The sequence below is a fragment of the Orcinus orca genome, chromosome 16 (assembly GCF_937001465.1).
Source record: "Orcinus orca chromosome 16, mOrcOrc1.1, whole genome shotgun sequence".
NCBI lineage: Eukaryota > Metazoa > Chordata > Mammalia > Artiodactyla > Delphinidae > Orcinus > Orcinus orca.
The window spans coordinates 58,436,486-58,463,050 of record NC_064574.1 but is presented as its reverse complement, the minus strand read 5'-3'; the positions used below and the strand labels follow the sequence as shown (position 1 = coordinate 58,463,050).

Below are 26,565 nucleotides of genomic sequence, written 5' to 3'. Positions count from 1 at the left end.
GGTGTTACATGTCTATCAATCTAATCACATATGCTTTAAAAAAAAAAAATTTGCTTCTTTTACATAATTTTGGATAATTATTCCTTATTATGCTTTAATAAGATGTTTAGTAAATATTTATAGCAAATACACATTGTAAAGCCTAATACTATAATGAGCACCCATGAATCTACCTCCCATGAGACCCAGAACATTTATTTATACACAATGTTTTGCAACCCCTCCCCCGCACTTAATAAGATACTGTGTTCATTTTCCTCCAGCAGGATCATTAATGCACTTCACTTTTTAAACCTTTAGTTTAAAAAATATCTAAGTAATACATGCAGATGGATTTAAAAATCGAATAGTACTGATGAGCTGATAATAAAACACAGCTGCTCCTGGCCTCGCCTCCCCAACCCCTGTCCACTCTCCAGAGGAAGCGGTTTTCAACTCTTTTAGGTGTTTCTGTGGATAGTTCCTCCTGTATTTCTATAAAATCGACAAGGACCTCTATTTTGCGACTGAGCCATTTTAGATGTTACATAATGACCTCCTTTCATTGTGTTCCCTCCACCCGTCCCCACCCGGCAGTCATCAGCAACTGGTGTTGACATTATAATCATTCACTGCAGAGCCCCAGGGAGGACCAGGAGTTCACTTCCTTCCTCGTATAACTTTCTGTGCTTTCTGGAGTTGTGTCTCGTGCCTCATATCCATGACTATCCATATCTATATGGGTCCTTATCCTCCCAAATGCCCCATCAGATCTGCCATCCACCTCACCTTGCTTCTTCCCCAATATGGAAGCTAATATCTTCTCTCTCTCTAGCCCTCTGCCCCCAGGAGACCTCCTTCCTGAGTCCCTTCATCGTCCTGACCCCATCTAGGTGTGCCTCTTACCAGATCTGTGCGAAGCTGTCACCCTGGGGCAGTGGTTCTCAACTGATACAATTTTTCCTTAAGGGAGACGTCTGGCAGTGTCTGGAAACATTTTTGGTCTTCACAATTGGAAAGGGGGTGCTACTGGCATCTAGTGGGTGGAGGCCAGGGATGCTGCTAAACACCCTACAACGCATAGGACAGCCCCACACAAAGCATTCCCTAGTTCGAAAGATCAATAGTGCAGAGTCTGAGAAATCCTGTTCTGGAACTTATATTCATCACCAACTTAATTTTTTTTTTAACAGATTTACTGAAATATAATTCACATACCAAAAACGTCACCCAAAGTACACAATTCAATGTGTTTTAGTATATTCATTTCCCCCACACACCCCTCCTCCAGCCCTAGGAAACCACTAATCTACTGTTTCTAGGGATTTGCCTATTCTGGGCATTTCATATAAGTGGAATCATACACTAGGTTGTCCCTTGCATCCTTTCACCGAGCATAATGCTTTCAAGGTTCATCCATGGTATATGTGTCAGTACTTCATTCCTTTTTATCGCCAAATACTATTCCACTGCATGCAAATACCATATTTTGTTCATCCATTTACCAGTGGCAGATCATCTTCATCTTTTTACCAGCTGCCTAGCACCCCATCTATGGATGTACTGGATTCACTTACCCTATTCCCCTCTGGGAGGTATCTGAGTTGTTTCCAACTTCCTACTGTTATGCAAAGTGGAAAGATGGGCAGAACCTTTCAGAGTATGGAAGTCCATATTCCGCGAACACATAGGTGGGTAAATTTTGTTCTAGTGTTTATTTTTTCTCTACAAAAACGGAATTCTCCCCTAAGCACCCTGTCTACCTAACAGGCACCCTGGGGGATCACTTACTCCTCATCCGTCTGCACACAGTTGTCAAGTTCGATCACATGGCTCCCGATGAACCAGACCAAATTGGAGAAGTAAGGGACAGCAGTTTTATCTCTGATATAGTGCAGCATGGCCTGGTTATCCACTGAGAAAATCCACAAAAGAAGAGGGGAAAAAAAAAAGTCAAGCTACCAAATATAACTTGGGGGATATTAACAACAACAACAAAACCACAATAAAAAGCCCTCTACTATAATCTGAATCTTTTCTGTCTTTCCTGGAAATACTTTAAAATGGTTACCTTATGCAGAAAACTATACTCATCAAGGTAGTTCTTACGTTATTTTTATAATTAATAAAATTAATTAATAAAGGTAGACATTAATAGTGCTTTAGGGGCTTCCCTGGTGGCGCAGTGGTTGAGAGTCCGCCTGCCAATGCAGGGGACACAGGTTTGTGCCCTGGTCTGGGAAGATCCCACATGCCGCAGAGCGGCTGGGCCCATGAGCCATGGCCGCTGAGCCTGCGCGTCCGGAGCCTGTGCTCCGCAGCGGGAGAGGCTACAACAGTGAGAGGCCCGCGTACCACAAAAAAAAAAGAAAAAAAATAGTGCTTTAGGAAGCCTACTTATCAGCAGTGCATTTAGCTAGACTACAATGAAAACTACACCATTCTCAAGCAAGTTTCCTGTATTTGCATGTAAGGATAAGTTAAGAAAGCAGAAAACCAGAAGTTATTAACTTACATGACACTGGAATAAGGAACACGGGAATCGTCATTGAAGGAAAGGCAAAAAACAGACAACAGTTAACAGGGTTAGGAACTGGGAGGGTGAGACAGCTGCTCAGAGGGGCAGAGAGCTAGGGCAGGAGGCGTCTAGACAGAAAGACGCAGGTTAGAAGAGAACAGAGAGAGCAGAGAGCAGGAGGCGGCCAGACTGGGGGTCAGACCAGGTCGCAAACTCAGAAGCCCACAGGCTGGCCAACAATAACTTGGTGAGCGAAGCCAGCCGGCCCAGTGGGTGAATGGGGCAGCACAGGCCTTGACCCCAAAGGGGGAAGCTGCTTCTCCGCGTCAGCTCACCACTGCCCTGCAGGACTGTGGGCCCAAACAGCCACATCTACATTTTCAAGTCAGAAATCCAGACTGTTACCCAACCTCTCCCAAGTTTTAAATACTGACAACTATATTTTTTTTTCAAAAAATATCTAAGCCAATGAAAACCTGTCTGAGAGCTGGATTTGGCCCTCAGGTCCTCAGTTTGCGACCCCCGGATGGGCCCCTCTGGGCTCTTCAAAGGCTCTCCAATTTAAGGCAACCCCAGAACCAGGCTGGAGTGAGTCCCCGAGGAGCTCCCGCCCCCTCCCAATTAGGAGTCATCTCAATTAATAACATCATAACTCATGAAGGTCAAAACATTGGTCCCTGAGAAAATGGGATCCCAGCTCTAGGGTGGTGACTACACGGGAAATAACCCCGGTGTTAGGCAGAGAGGCTGTAGCCTTGGAGGGCAATTCCAGGTCGGGAAACTCGTGTCCAGCCAGCCTTTGTGCTAGTGCAGGCGGGGAGCCACGGAAGGGCTTTCTCCTGGAGGCAATGATTTGGGCATTAAGTACTTCTTGGGAGAAAGGAGGAATTTGTTGTTGGGCTTTGTAGCCGGTTGAGAATGCAATACTGCCCCCTGCTGTTTGCGACAAGAAATGCTCTCATACATTATTTAAAGATAACATACCCCCTGGCTATACTGAAGTATATTTTACAGGCCAAAGGCAAGAATTTAACTCTCACATTTCAAAGACAGCTTTGCCTTACCTAATTATCACATGGCCGATCCGAGTCCCACATGTGCCTCTCTTAGGACATGCATGACTTCTGTGTATCAGTAACGAGTTGGGCTTTAAAATGCAGAAGGTGGTGGCACACAAATTTATGTAAGGGGGCAGCTAAATGTTCAGTGATGACAACCTTTCATGAGACAGGCAGCCCCAGCTACAATAAATGAGCTCTGTTACCACCAGGGAATTGTTTGTATGGACTCAGGAGAGCAAGCACTAGCAGTCAAGTTAGAAACCCGATGAGGCATGAGCTCATAAGGAACCTTACCTTTGTAGACGTTTAAGGTTATGGTTCTTACAGCAATTCTAACCATACTTTCGGGGTGATTGAAAAATTTGATGGCTTCTGTGTACAGGGCGAAGTCATTAGTGTGCTAAAACACAAGAAGTACCGAAAATGAGTTACAGACCCATAAGACAGGCTGGCCCCTATCCCAGCTTTCTGAATCCTATCAGAGACTTCAGTAAAAGACCAAAAAAAAAAAAAAAAAAGTACCCACGTGACCCTTAAGCCAGTGGTTCATTCCCAATGGGGAATGTGGGGAGGGTTGGGAAGGTGAGACCGTGGAAGAAACAGAAGCGGGTCCAGGAAATGCCAAGCCTGGGTTCATGATCTTTCCTACCACTTCTTAGCTGTGTGATGTAATATTTCTAAGCCTCCGATTCTTCATCTGTAAAATGAGGATAATAATTCCCACTTTATGGTTGCTGGGATTAAATGAAACTATTTCAGGTACAGTGATTACCCTGGCACCTGATACCTAATGAACACTCGGTAGTAATGCTAGTTGTTATTATTAGATGCCGCTTCTACTAATAAAAGGCAAATGCAAAGTCTGACTACATTCAGAATCTATAATATATATTTCCCTATTTGGAAACACTAAAAGTGTAAACATTATCATGGAAAAGGAGGGTCTCGGGAATCTTCTGCCATTAAAAAGGGGTCAGCAGAACAGATCAAAACAGTTCAGAACCAAAGAACTCTACTGATGGAGCCCTAAGGAAAAGGCACACAGGATGCGGGCTACAGCACGCTGCGGCGCACTCTGCTGCCCTCTTCTGGCCAGTCTTCCACATAGCTCCGGATCAGACTGGAGGGCACCCCCAGGCAGTGAGGGGCGGGGAAGAGGGAACCCATGACCTTCAGCGAGGTGACACCTGTCTAATGAAGGCAACGGCACTTTGAGCACTAGAAGCAGATGTGCACGTAACAGGTGGTAGCTACTGCACTGGTCCACAGAAAAGGAAACTAAGTCCACCTCAAAAATCAGCCTCCTACCACTCCTCTGGTGATCAGCAGGATACTCTTCCAGAAGCATCACTCGGGCCCCAGAATCCCCACATTCTGCCCTCCCCACCAGGTGCACAGAAGCCCAGTTGCACCCGAGTGGGGGAACAATCTGGCTCCCTCTCTGGTCTGAACTTTGCAGGTGGGTTTTCTTCCACCCGGGAGAGCCTCTGGGAGAACGCGAACAGCACACCTCTGGTCTCTGGACACGTTTAGTGAGCACCAACTGTGTGCCAGGCACTGGGCCGCACAATGTCCATCTTCCAAAGTGCCCCACACTTTGTGACTGGCAGCTAGGACTTCTCCCCTCTGAGGCCAGCTCTCGCCACTACAAATCTAGACAAAGAAAGTCAAGGTGCAGGCTGCTGCTGCCACATCCCGTGGAGACAGCTAGATGAATTTTGCCCGAACTCAGAGGAAATGTTTGGGACTATGGTCTGACTTCAAATACAGGCTGTGCAGCATGTGTGACCACCGATCAGAAGACACCTGCCATGCAGACAGCACGTGGCCTCCAAGATGGCCCAATGACCCTCTCCTCCTGAAGTCACAACTTGTGCGTCCTCTCACGCTAAGTCAGGGCTGGCCTGTGCGGCCTAAAGATACAGTGGAAGTGATGGCATGTGGCTTCCAAGGCCGAGTCCTGAAAGGCATTACAGTTTGCCTTGGTCTCTTAGGATCGTTTGTTCTACGGGAAGCCAGCTGCCGTGCTGTGAGGACACTCAAGCAGACCCTGGAGGAGCCTGTGTAACCAAGGCCTGCCGCCGATGGCCAGCACCAAATGGTCAGCCATGTGAGCAAGCCACCTTGGAAGCAGATCCCCCGACCCTAACCCAGCCTTCAGATGACTGCAGCCTTGGAGAGACTGAGCCAGAACTGCCCTGCCAGCCCACTCCCCAACGTCAGACACACTGTGAGAGAAATGTGACAGAACTCTGACCTGCAAGACAGGAAAGGAAGTCTGCTGGGAGGTTTCTGGGAAAGAAGTTTTTTGGAAAGTTAGAAGGGGGCACAAGAAGGGATGTGATCTCATCAGGCTTTTCGGCAGTGGCATGTAAGTGTGTGATGTTTGGAGCTCCTGCAGCCATCCTGAGACCATGAGGGGTTGAGCCTCAAGACAGATGCCAACTGTATGGTCAGCAGAGTAGGAAGATGGAAAAGCTTGGGTCACTGATGAAGTGGTCGAGCCACAGGATGAGCCAGCCCCAAGACAGCCAGCATCTGTACCTTTTGGAATGTGAGATAAATTGACCTGATTGTTCAAGCTCCTCTTCATTGTGAGAACAACAGTTATTTATTTATTTAAATTGTTAGTGATTCTCTCAAGGAATACCAGGGATTTTAGCTTATAAGGAATGGCAATGGGTACAGTGTTAGGGAGCCAGGTATATACTAGTTGCTTTGAAGACATCAGCTTATTTAATTCAACCCCTGGAAAACCCTCCAAGGTAGAAACTAACATCCCCATTTCTCAGATGAGGAAACTGAGGTTCAGAGGACTGGGACTTCTCTAAGGTCACACAGCAGGGAAGTGGCAAAGCTGGGCCTGACTGGAGTTCCTGTTTTGCCAACAGAGGAACACGACCCCAAGTTAATTTCTGGGCACTTCTCCCTACCAAGAGTATCATGCTCTCAGGTAGTGCAAATTGCATTTTACATTAAAAACGGAAAAGGTAGCTTGTTAAATAAAAAAGAAATTTAAAGCATGCCAAGGTCAAACAGTGTTGCTATGAAAATGAGGAAACAGTGAATGCATAAGTGCTTTGTAAACAGAGGCCACCCAGACCAAAGGGGCTGCTCTGATTGGCTAGCTTTCCACCCAAATGTGCCCCTCTGCAATTACTTACCTCATTGTAAAAGAAATGGACCGTGTGGTTGTTGAGTTTTAACGAAAGCGTTTTCAGGAACGATATATAATATGCCATAATCTCCTCATCAGAAAAGTCAAACTTATGGACAATGATAGAATTTACATAGTTATTAGAGAGCAAATAATCTAGAGGGAGAAAAAAAAAACACAAAAGAAAACAGGTTAGTTAATTCATGCTGGAGGAAAGGCAAGCAGAGAAAGTCCAGGAACACGCAGACGACCATGAGAATGTATCAGTACTTGAACCAGTCAAGTTAATAGGGAGCAGCTTAACCTTTAACCAGCAAAGAAATCAGCCACCAGGTGTAGTCACTAGAAAGTTCAAGAGCAATGCCAGAGAAAAGTCGGGTCACCCTGCCTCCCACACCACAGAAAAGAACACTTGAGCATTTTCTTTCGTTGCTGGCAGAGTTCAACAAGAGAGCCGGGGGGTGGGGCAGACAAGCTGGTATTTGGGTATTTTCACAAACCACCCACGGATGAGGGTAAGCTGCACTGTATCTTATAAAAGCTGGCCCCATTTTGCCATCAAAAGTCACACTGTCACCCTCGAATGCCACAAAGGGCTCCGCGTGGTTTTTTCCTTCCCATAAGGCAACATGATTTCATAAAGGCCACTTGAGGCTGAACCTCCACTACCTGCCCAGCACCAGGCTGACTGCTTTACATTATCATTCACTGTCATGATGATGCTGCAGAGTGGGCCTTGTTTTCCTCATTTTGCAGATGAGTAAAAACTAAGGCTAATTACCTGCCCGAGGACACAGAGACAGTTAAGTCAGAGATGGAATTCAAACTCAGGTCCGATGTCCTGTGTTAATACCATGCACTAATGGGGGCCAAGGATGAAAACTGGATGACGAGGCCCTGTGGGCACTGGAGCCACAGGAGAGCGGCTACCCCTGCTAAGCTCCCAGGGCCCAGCCCCTGCAGAAGTGCAGGCCCAGTGTGGTGAGAGCTTCCAACTGTGCAAAGGAAGCTGGAAAACACAGATCATAATGCTGTATCTTGGATGTTGAAATGTCAGCCACTAGATCAACTCATTCTGAAAGCTGTGCTGGCCAGTGAAAATGGGTCTACAGACCCACTGCGACCCATGGGCCCACTGTCTGCAATCTTGGTCTTGGGCCCTGGCCAGACATGTTATCCTCTGAGTCCTTACCAGACACCCTGCGAAGCCAGTGCTGCCATGCCCACTGTCTGCCTTTCGGGCTGCCAGCCTGTGAGCTCTGCACCATCCCAGCTGCCTCCCCACTGACAGGGAAAGGCAGGACGTGACCCACACATGTACCACGGGCAGATGCGGTGAGGCAGGGGAGCAGGATGGGGCACAGCCTTGCTACTCAAAGTCTGGTCGTGGGACCGGCAGCACAGGAGCTTGTCAGACGTGCGGAGGCTTGGGCCTCAGCCCTGGCCTCCCACTCAGATCTCTGGGAGGGCCCAGCACTCCGTGTGTTAAGAAGCCCTGCAGGGCTTCCTGTCATGCTCATATCTCAGAGGCACTGGGTTCAAAGGTAAACTTGGACCCACACTGCCTCTGTCACTTCCTAGCTGGGTGACCTTGGGCAAGACACTTACCTGCCCCAGCTTCCCTGTCTGAAAACAGGAACAAGACGACCTTCCTCGTGGGGCAGGGCATTGTGAGGATTAAAGGAGATAATGCACAAAAAGCACTGAGGGCCGGAGGAGCACAGAGGGAGCACCCAATCACATGAGCTGCCACCCCTCATCTTCTCACTAAAGCTTGGAGATTCCTAACCTCCACCACCAGTCCTCCGGTTACCATGACTGTTGTCCTTGGGGGGAACAGAAATAAACCGTTAAGTTTTATTTGGTGCCAAAGAGGTACCTAACTTAGGCCAATCACAGTATACTGAAAAGGCTAGAATCACCAAACACAACACTAAGAGCCATCTAGGAGCACGGGTCATGAGATGGGCCACAGCGTGGGCTGGGTGCTCCTCAGAACACAGTCTCAGAGCAGGCTTTGCAGGTAGGACGTCATGTCTGTAGTTTTCAAAATCTCCTAATTATAACAATTCCTGAGGTCAATCTTGGGGCCCACGTTAAGAGAGGAGGCAGTAGATCTGAAGTGGGGTCCTAAGAATTTTAATATGTTTAAAAATGAGGTTACACACACTATACAAAATCTATGGGATGCAGCAAAAGCAGTCCTAAGAAGGAAGCTCATAGCGATACAGCCCTTCCTCAAAAAAACAAGAAAAATCTTTAAAAAAACAAACAAACAAACAAAACCAACGTAACCTACCACCTAAAAGAACAAGAAGAAAAAACAAAACCTAAAGTCAGCAGAAGGAAGGAAATAATAAAGATCAGAGAGGAAATAAATAAAAGATAAAGAAAACAATAGGAAAAAAATATCTATAAAACCAAGAGCTAGTTTTTTGAAAGGATAAACAAAATCAACAAACCTCTGACTAGGGTCACCAAGAAGAAAAGAGAGAGAACCCAAATAAGAAAATAAGAAATGAAAGAAGAGAAATAACAACCGATACTGCAGAAAAACAAAAAAACATAAGAGAATACTGTGAAGAGTTATATGCCAACAAAATGGACAACCTAGAAGAAATGGACAAGTTTCTAGAAACATACAGCCCACCAAAACTGAATCAAGAAGAAATAGATAGGGCTTCCCTGGTGGCACAGTGGTTGAGAGTCCGCCTGCCGATACAGGGGACACGGGTTCGTGCCCCGGTCCGGGAAGATCCCATATGCCGTGGAGCGGCTGGGCCTGTGAGCCATGGCCGCTGAGCCTGCGCGTCCAGAGCCTGTGCTCTGCAATGGGACAGGCCACAACAGTGAGAGGCCCGCGCACCGCAAAAAAAAAAAAGAAGAAATAGATAATTTGAACAGACCGATCACTAGAAGTGAAATAAAATCTGTAATTAAAAAAACAACCAAACAAACAAAAAAGACTCCCTGCAAACAAAGGTCCAGGACCAGATGGCTTCACTGGGGAATTCTACCAAACATAAAAAGAAGAACTTACAGTGATCCTCCTCAAACTCTTCCAAAAGACTGTAGAGAAGGGAACATTCCCAAAGTCATTCTATGATGCCACCATGACCCTGATACCAAAATCAGACAAAGACACTAACAAAAAAGAAAATTACAGGCAAGTGTCTTTGATGAATATAGATGCAAAAATCCTCAACAAACTGAATCCAACAACATATAAAAAAGATCATACACCATGATCAAGTTGGATTCATCCCAGGGTCACAAGGATGATTCAACACATGCAAATCAATCACTGTGATATACCACATCAACAAAAGAAAAGACAAAAGCCACGTAATCATCGCAGATGATAGATGATTAGATGTGGAAAAAGCGTTTGATAAAATTCAACATCCATTCATGATAAAAACTCTCACCAAAGTGGGTACAGAGGGAACATATCTCAACATAATTAAAGCCACTTATGACAAACCCACAGCCAACATGATACTCAATGGTGAAAAGCTGAAAGCCTTCCCACTAAATTCTAGAACAAGACAAGGATGCCCACTCTCACCACTTCTATTCAACATAGTATTGGAAGTCTTAGCCACAACAATCAGAAAAGAAAAAGAAATAAAAGGCATCCAAATTGGAAAGGAAGAGGTAAAATTGTCATTATATGCAGATGACATGATACTCTCTAAAGAAAACCGTCAAGACTCCATACAAAAACTATTAGAACTGATAAATGAACTCAGCAAGGTAGCAGGATACAAGATTAACATACAGAACTCTGTTGCATGTCTTTACACTAAAATGAAATATAAGAAGGAGAAAGTTAAAAAAAAAAAAAGACAATCCCTTTTAAAATCATGTCAAAAAAATAATAATAAAATACCTAGGAATAAACCTGACCAAGGAGATGAAAGACTTATACGCTGAGAACTATAAAACATTGAGAGAAGAAACTGAAGATGCTTTAAAGAAATGGAAAGATATCCCATGCTCTTGGACTGAAGAATTAGTATTGTTGAAATGGCCACACTACCCAAAGCAATCTATAGATTTAATGTGATCCCTATCAAATTACCCATGACATCTTTCACAGAACTAAAACAAATAATCCTGAAATTTATATGGAACCACAAAAGACCCAGAATTGCCAAAGTAATCCTGAGGGAAAAGAACAAAGCTGGAGGCATAACCTTCCCAGACTTCAGACAATACTACAAAGCTACAGTAATCAAAACAGTGTGGTATTGGCATAAAAACAGACATATGGATCAATGGAACAGAACAGAGATCCCAGAAATAAACTCACACACCTACAGTCAATTAACCTTCAACAAAGGAGGCAAGAAATACAATGGAGAAAAGACAGTCTCTTCAGCAAGTGGTGTTGAGAAAGCTGGACAGCCGCATGTAAATCAGTGAAGTTAGAACATACCCTCTCACCAAATACAAAAATAAACTCAAAATGGCTTAAACACTTAAATATAAGACATGACACCATAAAACTCCTAGAAGAAATCATAGGCAAAACATTCTCTGACATAAATCATACCAGTGTTTTCTTAGGTCAGTCTCCCAAAGCAACAGAAATAAAAGCAAAAACAAACAAATGGGACCTAACCAAACTCATAAGCTTTTGCATAGCAGAAGAAACCATAAACAAAACGAAAAGACAACCTATGGAATGGGAGAAAATATTTGCAAACAGTGTGACCAACAAGGGCTTAACTTCCAAAATATACAAACAGCTCACACAGCTCAATATCAAAAAAACAAACAACCAAATCAAAAATTGGGCAGAAGACATACAGATGGCCAACAGCCACATGAAAAGATGTTCAACGTTGCTAATTAGAGAAATGCAAATCAAAACTACAACGAGGTATCACCTCACTCCAGTCAGAATGTCAATCATCAAAAAGTCTACAAATAATAAATCCTGGAGAAGGTGTGGAGAAAAGGGAACCCTCCTACACTGTTGGTGGGAATGTATATTGGTGCAGCCACTATGGAGGACAGTATGGAGGTTCTTTAACAAACTAAAAATAGAACTAGCATATGACCCAGCAATTCCACTCCTGTGCAGCATATACCTGGAAAAGATGAAAACTCTAATTCAAAAAGACACATGCACCCCAATGTTCACAGCAGCACTATTTACAAAAGCCAAGACATGGAAGCAATCTAAGTGTCCATCAACAGATGAATGGATAAAGATGATGTGAGATAGATACACACACACACACACACACACACACACACACACACAGAGGAATATTACTCAGCCATAAAAAAGAATGAAATACTGCCATTTGTAGCAACAAGGATGGACCTAGAAATTTTCATACTAAGTGAATTAAGTCACACAGAGAAAGACAAATATCCTATAATATCACTTATATGTGGAATCTAAAAAAATGATACAAATGAACTTATTTACAAAATAGAAACAGACTCACAGACATAGAAAACAAACTTATGGTTACCAAAGGGGAAAGGGGGGTGGGGGAGGGATAAATTAGGAGCTTGAGATTAACAGATACACGTGACTATATATAAAATAAATAACAAAGACCTACTGTATAGCACAAGGAACTATATTTAATATCTTGTAAAAAAAATGAAGTTACATATATCACAAATCTAAAGCTTGATATATGTGAAAATGTACATATATATGAATCTTAAGTACTCATACCTGTGTGTGTGTGTATATATACATATATATATGTATATACACACACACGCACACATCTCACAAACCTTAGGTGTCCAGCTTGATGAATTTTTGCAAATAAATACACCACCCAGATCAGGCAGTGCATTTCCAGCTCCCCGAAAGGTCCCTCACACCCCTACCCCGTCAATACTCTCTTCCCAAAGCCAGCCCCTAGCCTAACTTCCAGCACCACAGACTCGCTTTGCCTGATCTTGAACTTCATATACATGGACTCATACAGGAAGCTCCCTCTGGTGTCTGGCCTCTTTCACTCATCACCACATCTCAGTTATCCATGTTGCTGCATGTGTGCTAGCAGTGCATTCCTTTTTCTTCCTTCCTCCTATATAGTATCCTGTTCCTTGAACAGTCCACAATCTACCCACCCAGAATCCACACCTGTAACAACCAGCCAGGTGATGCTGATGCCTCGAGCACTTCTTTTCATGCTGTCTTGCCAGCTGTGGTTGGCTGGGGATGAATGGGCTTGCCGGAGAAGGAATGTTAGCCCCACTGTGACTGGCTAGTGGCTGCCGGGCCACCAGGGGCACAGACGCCTATGCTGGCAGCTTGAGATGTGCAAGCTCGGGCTTCTCGGCTGCAGTCTTGAAGTGGAAGAGCCACACGCTCCCATCCTTCCCCAGCAGGGACTTTACCAGGGCCTCCACGACATGACTCTGTGGTTGGTGAGGCCACCATGGGGGTGGCGGAGATGCCTCTATTAATCGACTGGGATTTTTCTACTACCCCCTTACTGTGTGGCCAGCTTTCTGTGGTCTCTTTTTATAATAAACCCAGGAGTCTATAAGTAATCTCAGGCTCTCAGGCCTTCTGTCACGTAGGTCACCAAACCCAACAGGCAACAGGTGCACTCGTGAAATGGCTGCTTGTAATAATGAAAACCCGGAAACCACCTAAATGCCCATGGTCACGTTAAATAAGTTATGGCCCAGCAAGACGCAGCTCTTAAACCAAACAAGGTAGGGATGCATGAACGGACAATATGAAAAATCTAAGATACGCTAGTAAGTTGGGAAAAATAAAACAAACAGCAAAATGGTATGTGTCCACTGAACTTTTAGGGTGAGATTCTATAGAACTTTTGCTTTCTACAGTTTTTTAATGTTTGATTTTTGTTGTTGTTGTTGTTTTATAATGAGGACATTTTCTCTCTATAATTAGAAAATAAAAAAAAAAGCAAAACTCACCCATCCTTCTCACCCCCATACATCCAAGTTCTGTAAACTGTGAGTAATTTCTGCTGCTTTGGCAGGCCTTATGAAAGCACTCCCCTGTATGGCCAGCAGCATCTGCCTGGGTTTTCTTATAGCACAGCACCCTTTTTAGTCCTAGTATAAGAAAGGCCACATGATCCAGAAAGCCCAGAATTTTCAACCCCCTCTTCAATCCAGTAGCCCTGGGGTTAGCTGGGTTATCAGAAAGCAGTCATTTGGGGGAATGCTGGATTTCATGATAAAACCAACTCTAACTGGACACTTTCACCTGCCAGACCCGATCCTACACTCTGCACACCCACTGTCACACTCAATCCTCAAACCACTCTAATCACCAGGTACTAGCATTATCTCTCCTTCACAGATGCAGAAACTGCAGCTTGGACAGTTCACTCCCCAGAATACACCTGGGGTGTTTGTGGCAGAACCAGGGCTCAGAACTGCTTGGGTCTGAGTCCATGGCCCGTACCAGCGAGCTGGGTCTTCCCCTCTCGGAGTTTTCAGAAACCACATGCAACCGATATCCAGGGTAACAAAAGCTGTTGGGAAACCACTCAGGGAGAGTGAGTCAACTCACATTTGGCAACTCACAGACGTGGGGAAGCGCGTAAGGAGAGTCTCCTGGGACAGCAGCACCATCTAGTGGCCATCAGTCTGCAGCTCTTTCCTATCCCTCCCTCCTCCCTCCTCAGGAGGAATGCCACCATCTCTACCTCTCTCCACCCATCAAAAACTTTTTAAAACCTGTCTTGGGGACCTAGGGCCTGCCTGTGGCATAGACATTCCATCACTTGTCTTCTCTTCCCTGCTTCCTGCAGGCAGGGCCTGGGGCTTGGTGCAGTCATCTTGGAAAATAAAACTCGTGATCAAGCCCGGATGATTAGGAGCTAAACCAGGGTTTCTAACCCTCGGCACTGTTGACATTTTGGGCTAACTAATCCTTTATTGTTGGGGGCTGTCCTGTGTGTTGTCCCTGGTCTCTACCCACTAGATGCCAGTAGCACCCGCCCCCCAGGAATGTCTCCAGACACTGACAAATGTCCACTGGGAGCACAGTCACCCCCAGCTGAGGACCACTGAGCTAGCTCACCTGGGCTGAAACCCATTCTCAATTCCTGCCTTGCTAGAGCTGTCACCTGGGTCCAGTGACTCAAACTCTCTAGGTGTTAAATGAGGGCACTGACAGCACCTGCCTCGCAGGTTGGTTGTTTCAGACAAGATCGAGGGCCGGGAAGAGGCTCTGAGTCACACCCTTGTCAGTCGGGCAGTGGGACTGAAGCAGGCAGGTCAGGGGCCAAAGCCACACCCTTCGGTGACTGTATTTGGAGATGCAGCCTTTCAGGAGGTAATTAAGGTTAAATGAGGTCATAGGGTGGGGCCCTGATCCGAGAAGACTGGTGTCCTTCTAAGAAAAGGAAGAGAAACCAGAACTCTCCCTCTCTCCATGTGCACAGAGGAAAGAACACATGAGGACACAAAGAGAATGTGGCCATTTGCAAACCAGGAAGAGAGGCCTCACCAGAAACCCTGATGGCACCATGATCTTGGACTTCCAGCCTACAGAACTATGAGAAAATAAATTTCTGTCGTCTAAGCTGCCCAGCCTGGGTATTTTGCTATGGCAGCCCAAGCACACCAAGACACACAGTAAGCACAGACATTCAAACAGCAACATGAACGCCACGGCAAACGACACGCAGCTGACACTCAGAGGTGCAGAGGCAAGTGTCAGGACTGTCCTTACAAAGTGAGGTCTCGTGACTGATATTCTCGAAGAGGATGTTCAAGGTCTGCAGCAGCTGAACGCACACGTAGCGGCCTGACTTCTGCCGCAGGATGTTCAAGAAGAAGACGAACATGTTCTTCTCCAGGAAGAAGCTGGGGAGAGAATGGGAAAGTGTCAGTGGTCTGCTTCTACACGTGGAAATGCATGTCGTCCTCTGGTTGCACGCCCAGCACACGTGTGTGCACCCCAACAAAGGCATCCGCAGAGCAGCCAGATCACACCACCCGTGTGGCCTCGGCTTCTGCGATACCCAGCTCCCACGATGCTGTCCTCCATCAAGAAAAACGCGACCTTTCAGACTCTCTTCCCGGAACGTGAGAACAGTGCTGATTCTGGGAAGCAGTGATTTCTGACAGAGTGGGAAAGATCTTTCCCGACTAAATGATTACACAGTGACCTACCTACACTTATAAACCCAACAAGCAGCATTTTCCATCCAGTATTTTATAAGCTCAGTTTTCCTCACTAAAGCCTCTTTCCTTTGCTTTCATAGCTTTGAGTGCTCACCAACAACCTGGGAACCAGAGTAATTCCCTACAAAGGGGTAAGATCATGCTGAATATTAAGAGTTTGGGTTTCTCAATTAACAAGTTTGTCATTTCCACATCTAGGGTATGAGAACTGGAAGGAAAGAGAAGGTGCTGATGTGGTCATGGGACCCCAGCTGGTCCCCAAGTCTGCTTTGCCCTTTTTGTCCTGGACGGGACATTTGTCTACATGCAGCCTGGGGGCAATGACTTTGGGAGGCACACATTGGCTCTTTTAGTCTTGAAATGCAGACCCCCTAATGCCTGTCTTTAAAGGAAGAAAATGACGTTTCTAGTTTGGTGTTCTCTGTATTCACGCTAAGACCAGATGATCTCTCATCTGGGATACTCAGAACAATTCCCGGCAGTCCCGTGGGTCTGTTGGTTGACTCAGTGTTGGGTCTCCCTCTTCCCTCTGCTGTCAAGTGGCAGGAACATGGGCCTGGCACTTGCTCAGTGCTGCAGATCTTCTGTTTGAATCCATGAAAGGGTAAATGAATAAATAAATATGACCTTAAAGAGACCTCTAAATTATTTTCCAACTCTGATTCTGGGAGCCCGTGTGCCTACAAACGCCATCCATGTTGATCCCCAGAATATTTCATTCATTGGACCTATCATGTCTTCCTTTGCGGCAGGTTGTACAAAGCACTGACTCCCAAGTATCACCCAACAAGCTCACTGCAGCCCAAGACCGACTTGGGAACTTGTTAAAATGCTTGTACCTACATCTTGCCCAGGGGTAGATTCCGTAGGTCTAGTGTGAAATCCAGGAGCCTGGATTTTCAAAACTCCCTAGGGTAGTAAGGGGCTCCGTGGAAAAGTGGCTAATTCTAGGGCTGGGGCAGATAAAATGCAAGATGAGCCTGGAGCACCTCAGAGTACCAGAAAGTAAGGAAGTGCTCCAAAAACCAAAAGGATGGGGCTGAGGCAAAGGGACACAGGAAGCAGCCTGAAAGAGCTCCTAGTGCCTGAAGCTGGAACAATGCCAGCAAAAAAATAAATAACGTAGTATTGGATTATAACCCAGAGGATAAAATAAATATCCATGAGTCCATATTGATATACATGTGCCTTGCAGATACTGTGTTTTTTTTTTTACAAATTGAAGGTTTGTGGTGACCTTGTGTTGAGCAAGTCTATTGGCGCCATTTTCCCAACAGCATTATTTTTTAACTGAGGTATGTACATTGTTTCTCAGACACAATGCTATTGGACACTTAACAGACTACAGTACAGTGTAAACGTAACTTTTATATACAGTGGGACACCAAAAAAATTCATGTAACTCGCTGTACTGCAATATTCGCCTGATGGCGGTGGCCTGGAACCAAACCTGCAAGATCTTCAAGGGATGCATATAAATAAATGATTGAATAGATAAATAAATGAGGAGAAGAGACAAACCTTCCACGAAGAAGAATTTCAAACAGTGTATGTAGATACTCCCCCCTTTACGAAGGTGGAGCTTAATTCCCACGCCCCCAAGGTCCAGGTGGGCTGAACTTAGCAACTCACTTTCGGAGACTACTGTAGGGGAGGGGGAAAGAGTAACTTTAAAGTAAAAAAGCCTGGCAGACACCACCTGAGCCAAGTGATCAGGTTAACCTCTCCAGGAATCATGTGGATATCAGGAACGCTGACATTCTGGGATAGGAAGGACACTTCCCCTCTGTGACACTCTTCCCCAAAATTCCCAGGCTAATCGGGAGTGAAACCCAGATTGGGGGACATTCTACAGGACAGCTGGTCAGTACTTCTCAAAACTATCAAGGTCATAAAAAACAGGAGAAGACTAAAACACTGTCACAGACCACAGGACACTGGGGAGACGCGACAACTAAAATGACTGTGGGTGCCTGGATTGGGATCCTGGAGCAGAAAGAGGATGTTAATGGAAAAACTGATAAATTCCAAATCAAGTCTGGAGTTGATGTAATGGTGATGTTTTAAGAAATGCACTCTAGTCATATAAGATATTAACAGGGAAACGGTGTGAGGGGTAAATGGGAACTTTCTGTACAATCTAAATCTAAAATTATCCCAAACTTAAAAATGGATTAAAAACAAGCTCTCTTGGGGCCTCTTTGGGGCAGTGATTTAAGAATAACTGGGCCTCTAAGAGCTCGGTAGTTTTTCTAAGACGACGGATGGACTCGGCCATTCTAGTAAAGGTGACGTGGTTTCTAATCTTTAACCCAAGGGTCTTTCTCATTTCCATAAACAGATATCAAGCAACCAACAAATAGTAAATTCCCCATGGATCCTGAAAGGCAACTAGTCCCGTATATGAGCAACACCTATTTATTACTCGTGTTTTCCCTTGGGGAACTCAGCCAGTGTCACAGGCCTGCATTTTAAACAATTTGCATTTTCCACAAGTAGCTCCATATTAGCTAACCTCGCTGACGAAAATATAGAGCTATCCAGAAAATCACAATATCTAATAAGAAGCCAGGTTGGAATGGAACACCTGTATTTGTTTTAAATGTGTTTTTTAAGTGGCCTCAACACTTATAATTGAGATTATTTTATATAAAAATAAAATCTGTGTTTGGTGGTTGTCATAACCCTAATCCTTCTGCACTCAGATGCTGGGACAGGTCTGTTGAGGAAAGTAGTTCATGGGTTACGGTCTTTGCTTTTTAACTGTCCAATAGGGACACCCTTTTTTTTAAATAAATTTATTTAGTTATTTATATTTTATTTTTGGCTGCATTGGGTCTTCATTGTGGCGTGCGGGCTTTCTCTAGTTGAGGCGAGCGGGGGCTACTCTTCGTTGTGGTGCATGGGCTCTAGGCGCGTGGACTTCAGTAGTTGTGGCACGCGGGCTCAGTAGTTGTGGCTCACGGGCTCCAGAGAGCAGGCTCAGTAGTTGTGGCGCACAGGCTTAGTTGCTCCGTGGCATGTGGGATCTTCCCGGACCAGGGCTCAAACCTGTGTCCCCTGCATTGGCAGGCGATTCTTAACCACTGTGCCACCAGGGAAGTCCCAATAGGGACACCTTTTAAAATGATCATTTGCTAACATTTCTTGAGTGCCTAACTCTGTAACAGGCACTGGGCAGGGAACTTGCTCTCTCTCACTTAAAGATGAGCAAACTGAGGCGGGCCTGAGACTCTTCACCTAGGAAGTATGAGAGTGAGGAGAAATCCCTCCATGGGCTCTAGGTGTGAGCCGTTTGACCTTGAGCATAAAAAGCGGGAGGGAATAGGATAAGGATGGGCATGGGGATGAAGATGGGGAAGGGGATGGGGATGATGATGGTCCTCTACCCTCGGGTAGTTGGGAGACTTAGAAGGATTATCTCATTAAGAGCTCAACACTGTGGCCACCCATCAGTAAACACAATCAACGTTAGCCCTTAGTGTCTCCACCTGGGGAAGGGTCTTTTCAGTTCACTTAGAATCTAACTACTCAAGACATTTTCTCCTTCCTTTGGGGGAGATAATCAGACATTACTTGGAAAATTATCCATGATCTTTTCAAATTTTTCTAGGGACACTTTTCCATAACTTCCCCATTTTCAGCAGGCCTTTTTACAGTGTTTCAAGGACATTTGAGAGAGACAGAGAGGGAGAGAGACAGATATCTGTGCAGGACCAAATTGGCATCAAACCCTGACATCATCAGGAATGACTCATGGTACCCATTTAGAAAATTATTCAAAGGAAGAAGAAGAATCAAAAAGCAAAAAACCAGAAACCCTTACTCAAATACAGAGCTGTCATTCTGATCCCCCCAGATCAGAATCTCGGTGATGGATCGGATGGTCTCCACCAGCAGGTTCCTGTTCTGTTCTGTGACGGTGGTGTTTTTGGTCAAAACGTGGTACAGATATCTGAGAGAAAGGAAAAGAAAAGAGAACTAAAGGTTACCAGTTGAAATGTAAGCCAAGCTCAGTGACCATTAGCAACATTTTAGGGACAATTTGGCTGTGCTTTTTACAGACACAGTTGTTAGCACAATTCCCATTTAGAAGAGACATAACTCACCACCCGAGAAAAATGGCAGACAATGCTTCGAAGTGTTCAATAACCAGGGACACACCAACCCAAACTGAGGCAAGACTGTCAAGCTTTTGAAGACAACCATCCTCAAACTCCAGTGTGTGCAAGAGAATGACCTGGAGAGCTGGACAAAGCGGGGCCACTGAGCCCACCGGAGACTCAGATTTAGCGGCACTGAGGGAAGACCAGGCATCGGCCTTTTTCACTCTCCTGGGTGATTCTGACGCTGGCAGAGCAAGTGGAGACACACGGCTCAGTGCCAAAAGCCTAAGACCCGCTGCCTGGCTGATGCAGAGATCAGACGCGGAGTCACACAGCAGGGAGGGTGGTCCCAGAGCCAGTGGCTGGGGCACAAATCAGGTGCCGTCATGATCACCCTTGGAATGCCCTTAATCCCCCATGAAGCACAGAACTGATGGCTCAGATGAAGCAGGTGGCTTGCAGTTCAAGGGCACAGCTCTTATTTGCTGTGTACAGAGTAAAGTGAAGTGGGTTTGAGAGGCGATGGCCATGTATTCAATACTTCACCCACCTGAATGTGCAGGGACGGGCGGGCCCGGCCTAGTCCTGAAGGCCCTCTGCCGCTGGTGAGGGCAAAAGCCAAAGAATCGCAGAGGCCGCTCCTGAGCGGTGTGGGGACTAGCAGCCTGGCCGATGCCCTGGGAGCGCCACCTGGCACGGTTTTAAGAGTGTCTCCAGGGCCGGCAGACTGAGGCAACTTCAGTTGTCACGGCTTGGGAAGGAAAAGGGGGCAGCAAGAGGGAGTGACTCAGGAGTATTCACTTCCCGACTTCTTTTCTGGCCACCTTCAGTTTGGGGGTGGGGGACTGGCGAGAGAAAGGCAGGGAAAGGCTAGATAGGTCATACCATTGACGATCTCTAAAAATGGGTAGGGTGTAAAGAGGTAGAATCTTGCAAATGGAACCACAGGGGCCATCTGCTGCTTTAGGGGGTTTTAGTTATTAGTGCTTGTGCTGTTTGCCTAAAGACACACTATAATCATTTTTTTAATCATTTAGTTAATCTAATTAATTAAAACTACATGCAACTTTTAACATGCAGTAACTAGCATAGCTCTCCCAAAACAGAACTCTCTAGCACCTGTGCCCAAATCCACCGGCAGGGCTGTGTGTGGGGGGGGTGAGGCCAGTGGTCCCCTGTGATTAGGTGACTCCACAGCACTGACCCACCCTGGGATGAATCCAGGGGACCCACTCATGAATCTACATCTCCATCTTGCCTCGAGTGCCTCTTCCTCAAAAGGCTCAAAGAGCAGAGTTTTTCAAACTGTGGTTCACAGACCTCCTACATCAGAATCACCTGCTTAAGGTGCAGATTCTGGCTTCCGACCCCGGACTCCCAGAATCTGAGCCCTGGGTGCAGGGTCCCAAATCTGCATTTTGAAGGAGCTCCCACTCTTGTTTCAGAGCAACGGCATCACTCACGCCATGGCCATCAGTGACACTGCCCATGTAGTGAACAGTACGCCCCCCACCTGCTGTGACAGGCGTTGTTGGCAACATGGGGAGAGGCGGATTCTCCCCAGTCTGGTGTTTCCTTCTGCGTAGAGGACAACATTCATTATCACCTCACTATCACACTCCTGGCCCAGGAGGCAGCAGCCTGGGTAAGTGGGTCCGCTCTGAAGACCCCCAATAGGGATAGGAGAGGTTAAAATCTTGACGATCAGCCCTGACTTCTATTCACTGTGCTTTCTGCCTGAAATACCCTTGCTGCCCTGACCAACCAGCAAACTCTTACTCATATGTCGAAACCCAGCTCAGGCATCTCTTGGTGAAGCCTTCTCTCTGGCACCTCTGTACCCATATGCATTTGCTGCTGCACAGACCACCCTGATTGGCAATGATCTGCCTCCTTTACTAGACCTGAGCTCCTCAAGGTCAGGAACATCATCTTATTGATCTTGGTGACCTCAAAAGACTCCAGAATGTCTGGAACACAGTAGGCGCTAAATAAATGCTGAATGGGGGAAGGGTAGGGGACCATCTCCATGAATATGAGGTAGATCAGAGCATACAAGACCAAACATAGTCAAGGGGCCAAATGCCAAACACAGCAAGTAGTGGAACAGAGCGGTAGTGATGAGTTCAAACATTTGGAGTCCAGTAGACAGACCTGGGCTTGATTCCTGGCCCTGTCTCTTCCTATAAGTGGCCTTGGACAAGGCACTTCACCTCTCTGGGCGTCAGCTTCTACAACCATCAAGGCCTCCTTGCTGGACTGTTCCAGAGATTTGATGTGATACCACATAGAAAGAGCTGAGCATGGTGCCTGGCACACAGTAAGCGCTCAACGGATGCAGGGCTAGCTGCCGCTACTATTATTATAAGGTGGTTGTTATGAGAGGGGCTATTAAAATCATTATTACATTATACAAAGAATATTCCAAGAAGGTAGGAAGGAGAGATCAGGCTGGATCCAAACAGTCATGAAAAGAGGACTTCACTGCAGGAGTTATGGGAAGGTCCAGAGAAACCAGAGCAGGAAGTGGAACGTTTGGTATTAGCTGGGTGATGTCAAGCAAGTTACTTAATCTCTGTACCTCAGTTATCTCACCTGTAAAATAGGAGAGGCAATAGCACCTAAATACTTTAGTACCTACCTATCATGGTGTCGTTAGGAACAAACAAGTAAAAAGGTAGACAACTAACCTGGCAGTTCCCGTGGATGACACAAGTGCCGGCTATGACTGTTATCATTGCCTTCACTAAATAACCCCTCAAAAAAATTCTAGTAACTATGAGGAGGCCCTTACAGACAAACCCAGGGTAAGGGGAGGGTGTTAAGTCTTGAAAAGAAGATTCTAGGCGCTCCCATGTGCGGTGCATGGCCTACATGCCTGGCCCTGTGTGCCGGCCTTCCTGTGACCCTCACACTCGCAGTAACCCGGGGCTGTGCACATCACTAGCACGGCACAGGCCAGGCCAGGAACTGAGGGACGCTCGCTCAGCAGCTCATCTGCAGCCAAAGGGCAGAGGCTGGCTCAGAGGGCTCCAGCCAATCCCCCACCTCGGCAGGGCTTAATGCGCTCTGCCTTTCTCAGTGGCGCCATCTGCTGGCATGTGGTGATGCCGCACCAGGGTTTCACCGCATGACCACGCATGAAGTTGGGTGTCTTTTCACATGTTCAGAGCCATTTAAATATCTACTTTTGTGAGGTGTCTGTGAAAGTTTTTTGCCCATTTTTTCTAGGTAGAGAGCCTTTTTCTTATTAATTTTATGGAGTTTATGCATTCTGAATACAAATCCTTTACTGGATATACCTATGGCAAACATTTTCTCTGAATGTGGCTTGCCTTTTCACTCTTTACAGTGGTCTTTCGATGAGCAAAAGTTCCTAATTTTAATGCGGTCCAGTTTATCAATCTTTCCCTTGGACAGTGTTTTTTGTATCAACCTTAAGACATCCTTACCTACCCCAAGGTCATGAAGAAATGCTGTTTTCTTCTTTTAAAAAGTTACTATTTTACCTTTCACATTTTGACTTAGAGTACATTTGAAACTCATTTTTGTGTATGGTGTAAGATACTGGCCAAAATTCATTTCTTCCATATGACTATCTAGTTGATTCAGCATCATCTACTGAAAAGGTCCTCATTTCTCCAAAGCACACCGATGTCACTGTTGCCATTAATCAGGTGACCACGCATGGGACTCTTTCTGTATGCTCTAGTTCCACTGATCTATTTGTTTACCTTTGTGCCAACACCATGCTGTCTGATCACTGTAGCTTTATAATAAATCTTGCAATGTGATAATGTAAGTCTTCCAACTTCTTTCCTTTTGTTTTTCTTTTATTATTATATTGGCTATTCTTGGTCCTTTGAATTTCCATATATATTTTAAAATCACCTTCTCAATTTCCACAAAAATACCTGCTAAGATTTCCTTTAAGACTGCCCTAAACCTATAGCTAAATACAGAGAGAACTGACATCTTTTGGAGAGTGTAACATGATGACATTTACATTTCCTTCAAGGTTTGCTGGATAGGGGGCTTGCACATCTTTTGTGAGATTTATTCCTAGGTATTTGATGGGTTTTTTGATGCTGTTGTAAATGGGAGTGTTTTAAAATACTCATTTTCTGAATGTTTGTTGTTGGTAGATGGAAACACCCGCTAGATCTCAAGCTCTAAATTCCCACCGCACTGGCTCATCTTTTTGCCCTCACGATGCCCTAGCACAGTGTTTCAGGTAATCTTTTTGGAAGAGACCCTCAATATATGTTTGCTTAAATGTAGTGGGGGGAGAAAAGAAAGAAAGCTGAATGGATTAAAGATTAATATTTTAATGCTGCGTCTAATTCCAGGACTTTGGAAGCTCAAGTAATTCACTACCTCAGAGATACTAATATAGTTTAATAACTTTCTGGTCTTAAACGTAACACTCATTTTAGAAAGGTTGGAAACCTCAACAACAACAAAAAGAGACATGGCAATTGTCAATCATGCCACTGCCCAGAGATGACCACTGCTGGAGTTGCAATCTATTTCCTTGGGTCTTTTTCTTTGCTATGGATATTAACATAGTTGAGCTCATGCTGTATGTCCATTACCATGTCCATCTTTCTTCCCACCTCTGGCTAAAATAAAAGCATTTTTGTTATTGGCAACTGTTCTCAAGCATCAGTAGTGACTACGTACGTAGTACACCACTAAAAGGACGGCACAGCAGTTCCTGGGCATTAGATTCCTAATCGTTCAGATGATCAACAAGCTAACAGCCATCTCTATGTGCAAAGCTGTGTTCCCTATCTAGATAAGATTCCAAGGACAGTGACAGATTTTTCTCTTACAATGATAGTAACTGCTACAATGATAACATTTTCTCTCAAACTCTATGTGTGTATATTTTTACCATCATCATCATAAAAACAGTTGCAGCCTCCTGGGCTTCCCTGGTGGTGCAGTGGTTGGGAGCCCGCCTGCCAATGGAGGGGACACGGGTTCAAGCCCTGGTCCGGGAAGATCCCACATGCCGCAGAGCAACTAAGCCTGTGCGCCACAACTACTAAGCCTGCGCTCTAGAGCCTAGAGCAAGCCTAGAGCCCATGCTCCACAACAAAGAGAGGTCACTGCAATGAGAAGCCCGCGCACCACAGCAAAGAGTGGCCCTCGCTTGTTGCAACTAGAGAAAGCCTGCGTGTAGCAATGAAAACCCAACGCAGCCAAAACTAAATTAATTTTTTAAAAAATAAATAAATATAAAAACAGTTGCAGTCTCCTATTGCCAGGCCCTGTTCTGAATGCTTCAGATGTGTTCACTCATTAAACCCTTACAACAATCCTGCAGGGCTGATGATCTGGGGAGCTGAGGCTCTGGGAGGCTAGGACCCACCCAGAGTCCCAACACAAGGACAGGGCACCCAGGCAGTAACCCCGCGCTTGTAACCATTATAGTACAGAAGATGCAAACAATGAGTTAAATGCTTTTATTAGCCAAGCATTTCCATGAAGTTAAGAATGCCTAGCACACAAGACAACCAAATAAACAAACTGAAAAGGCATGACAACACGTATCAGATCTCAAGATAAGTGCTTATCACTGACCCTTATTCCACTTTATTGGAAGAGAGCCGGCATTATCATATCTCCAGAGGAAGTTCTGCAGAATGTAGAATCCCAATTTCAGACTCTTGCACATGAGCAAACTTTACTTTGAGAGAAAAGCTTAGGAGTTTGAAGCACCTGGAGACAGAAAAACTGCAGCCTGTTACCAACGTGCAACCAATACATTAGAGGCTCATCACCAAGGACCACGGACTGTAAACAAATCCTTCCTCCACAGACTCTGCTTTCTCAAGAGACTCACTTATTTCATAAGTTAAACCATTACAGTTAATAATAATCATGTCCACTTCAGAGACAGACATACTAAATTCAAATTCATACAAGTTTTATGACTTGTATCATGTCTCTTAGGATGCTCCCATTGGAAGATACTGAAACATGCGCAAGCTAGAGTGTGAGGAAGGATAGGGCCTAGGGGGACTGGAAATCCATTCCCCCAAAGCACACTCCCCAAATAACAACGTCTGGGGTGAGGGGACATGGAGCCTGTGTCTGTGTGGCCTCCTCAGCACCAGGGAAGACACCTCCCAGAGGGTCCTACTCTGTGTCCCGAAAACCTCCATTTGGTCAGGATCCAGCCCTCTGGCCAGCAGGACAAGGAGAAGCTCCCGGCAGGGTGGAGGCGGACTAGAAGACTAGCAAAAGGTGTTAAAGGCAGTGCTTCTCCTGATGAATCACCCCTGAAAGATGTCAAACTGGGCCAGCGAGTGAGGCCGGGACTGAGATGCTGAGGTGCCGGGGAGCCGGCAATCACGGCAAGATTGCCGTAGCAGGGCTTTCAGCCCTAGAAGAAGTCACAGCTCTGGCACAGGCGCGGTGCCCAAACTGGCAAGAGCTGTTAGGAACTGCTGTTAGGAAAAGTCAGGCCAGAACTCGCCTCTTTCATTCATCCTATGACGAATTCTTGTTGATCTTTCACTGCGTGCTAGGCCCTGTACTGGCATCTGACAATTTCCACGTGAACAAGCCACCCAG

At 45.6% G+C, this 26,565-nt stretch overlaps 1 protein-coding gene across 9 annotated transcripts in view; it reads right to left on the bottom strand.

Moving 5' to 3' along the window:
* CLEC16A (C-type lectin domain containing 16A) overlaps nt 1–26,565 on the bottom strand; it is a 210,159-nt gene that overhangs the window by 177,915 nt on the left and 5,679 nt on the right. For all 9 annotated transcript variants that reach the window (XR_007472300.1, XM_004270181.2, XM_049699758.1 and 6 more), the window contains exons 2-6: nt 19,701–19,829; nt 15,420–15,553; nt 6,723–6,871; nt 3,853–3,958; nt 1,771–1,894 (exon numbers count right to left, since the gene is read on the bottom strand). Coding sequence is in view for 8 of the 9 variants with exons in the window: in XM_004270181.2 (XP_004270229.2) it covers nt 1,771–1,894; nt 3,853–3,958; nt 6,723–6,871; nt 15,420–15,553; nt 19,701–19,829 (642 nt within the window). In the remaining variant the exon portion in view is untranslated. The remainder of the gene's footprint in view (nt 1–1,770; nt 1,895–3,852; nt 3,959–6,722; nt 6,872–15,419; nt 15,554–19,700; nt 19,830–26,565) is intronic.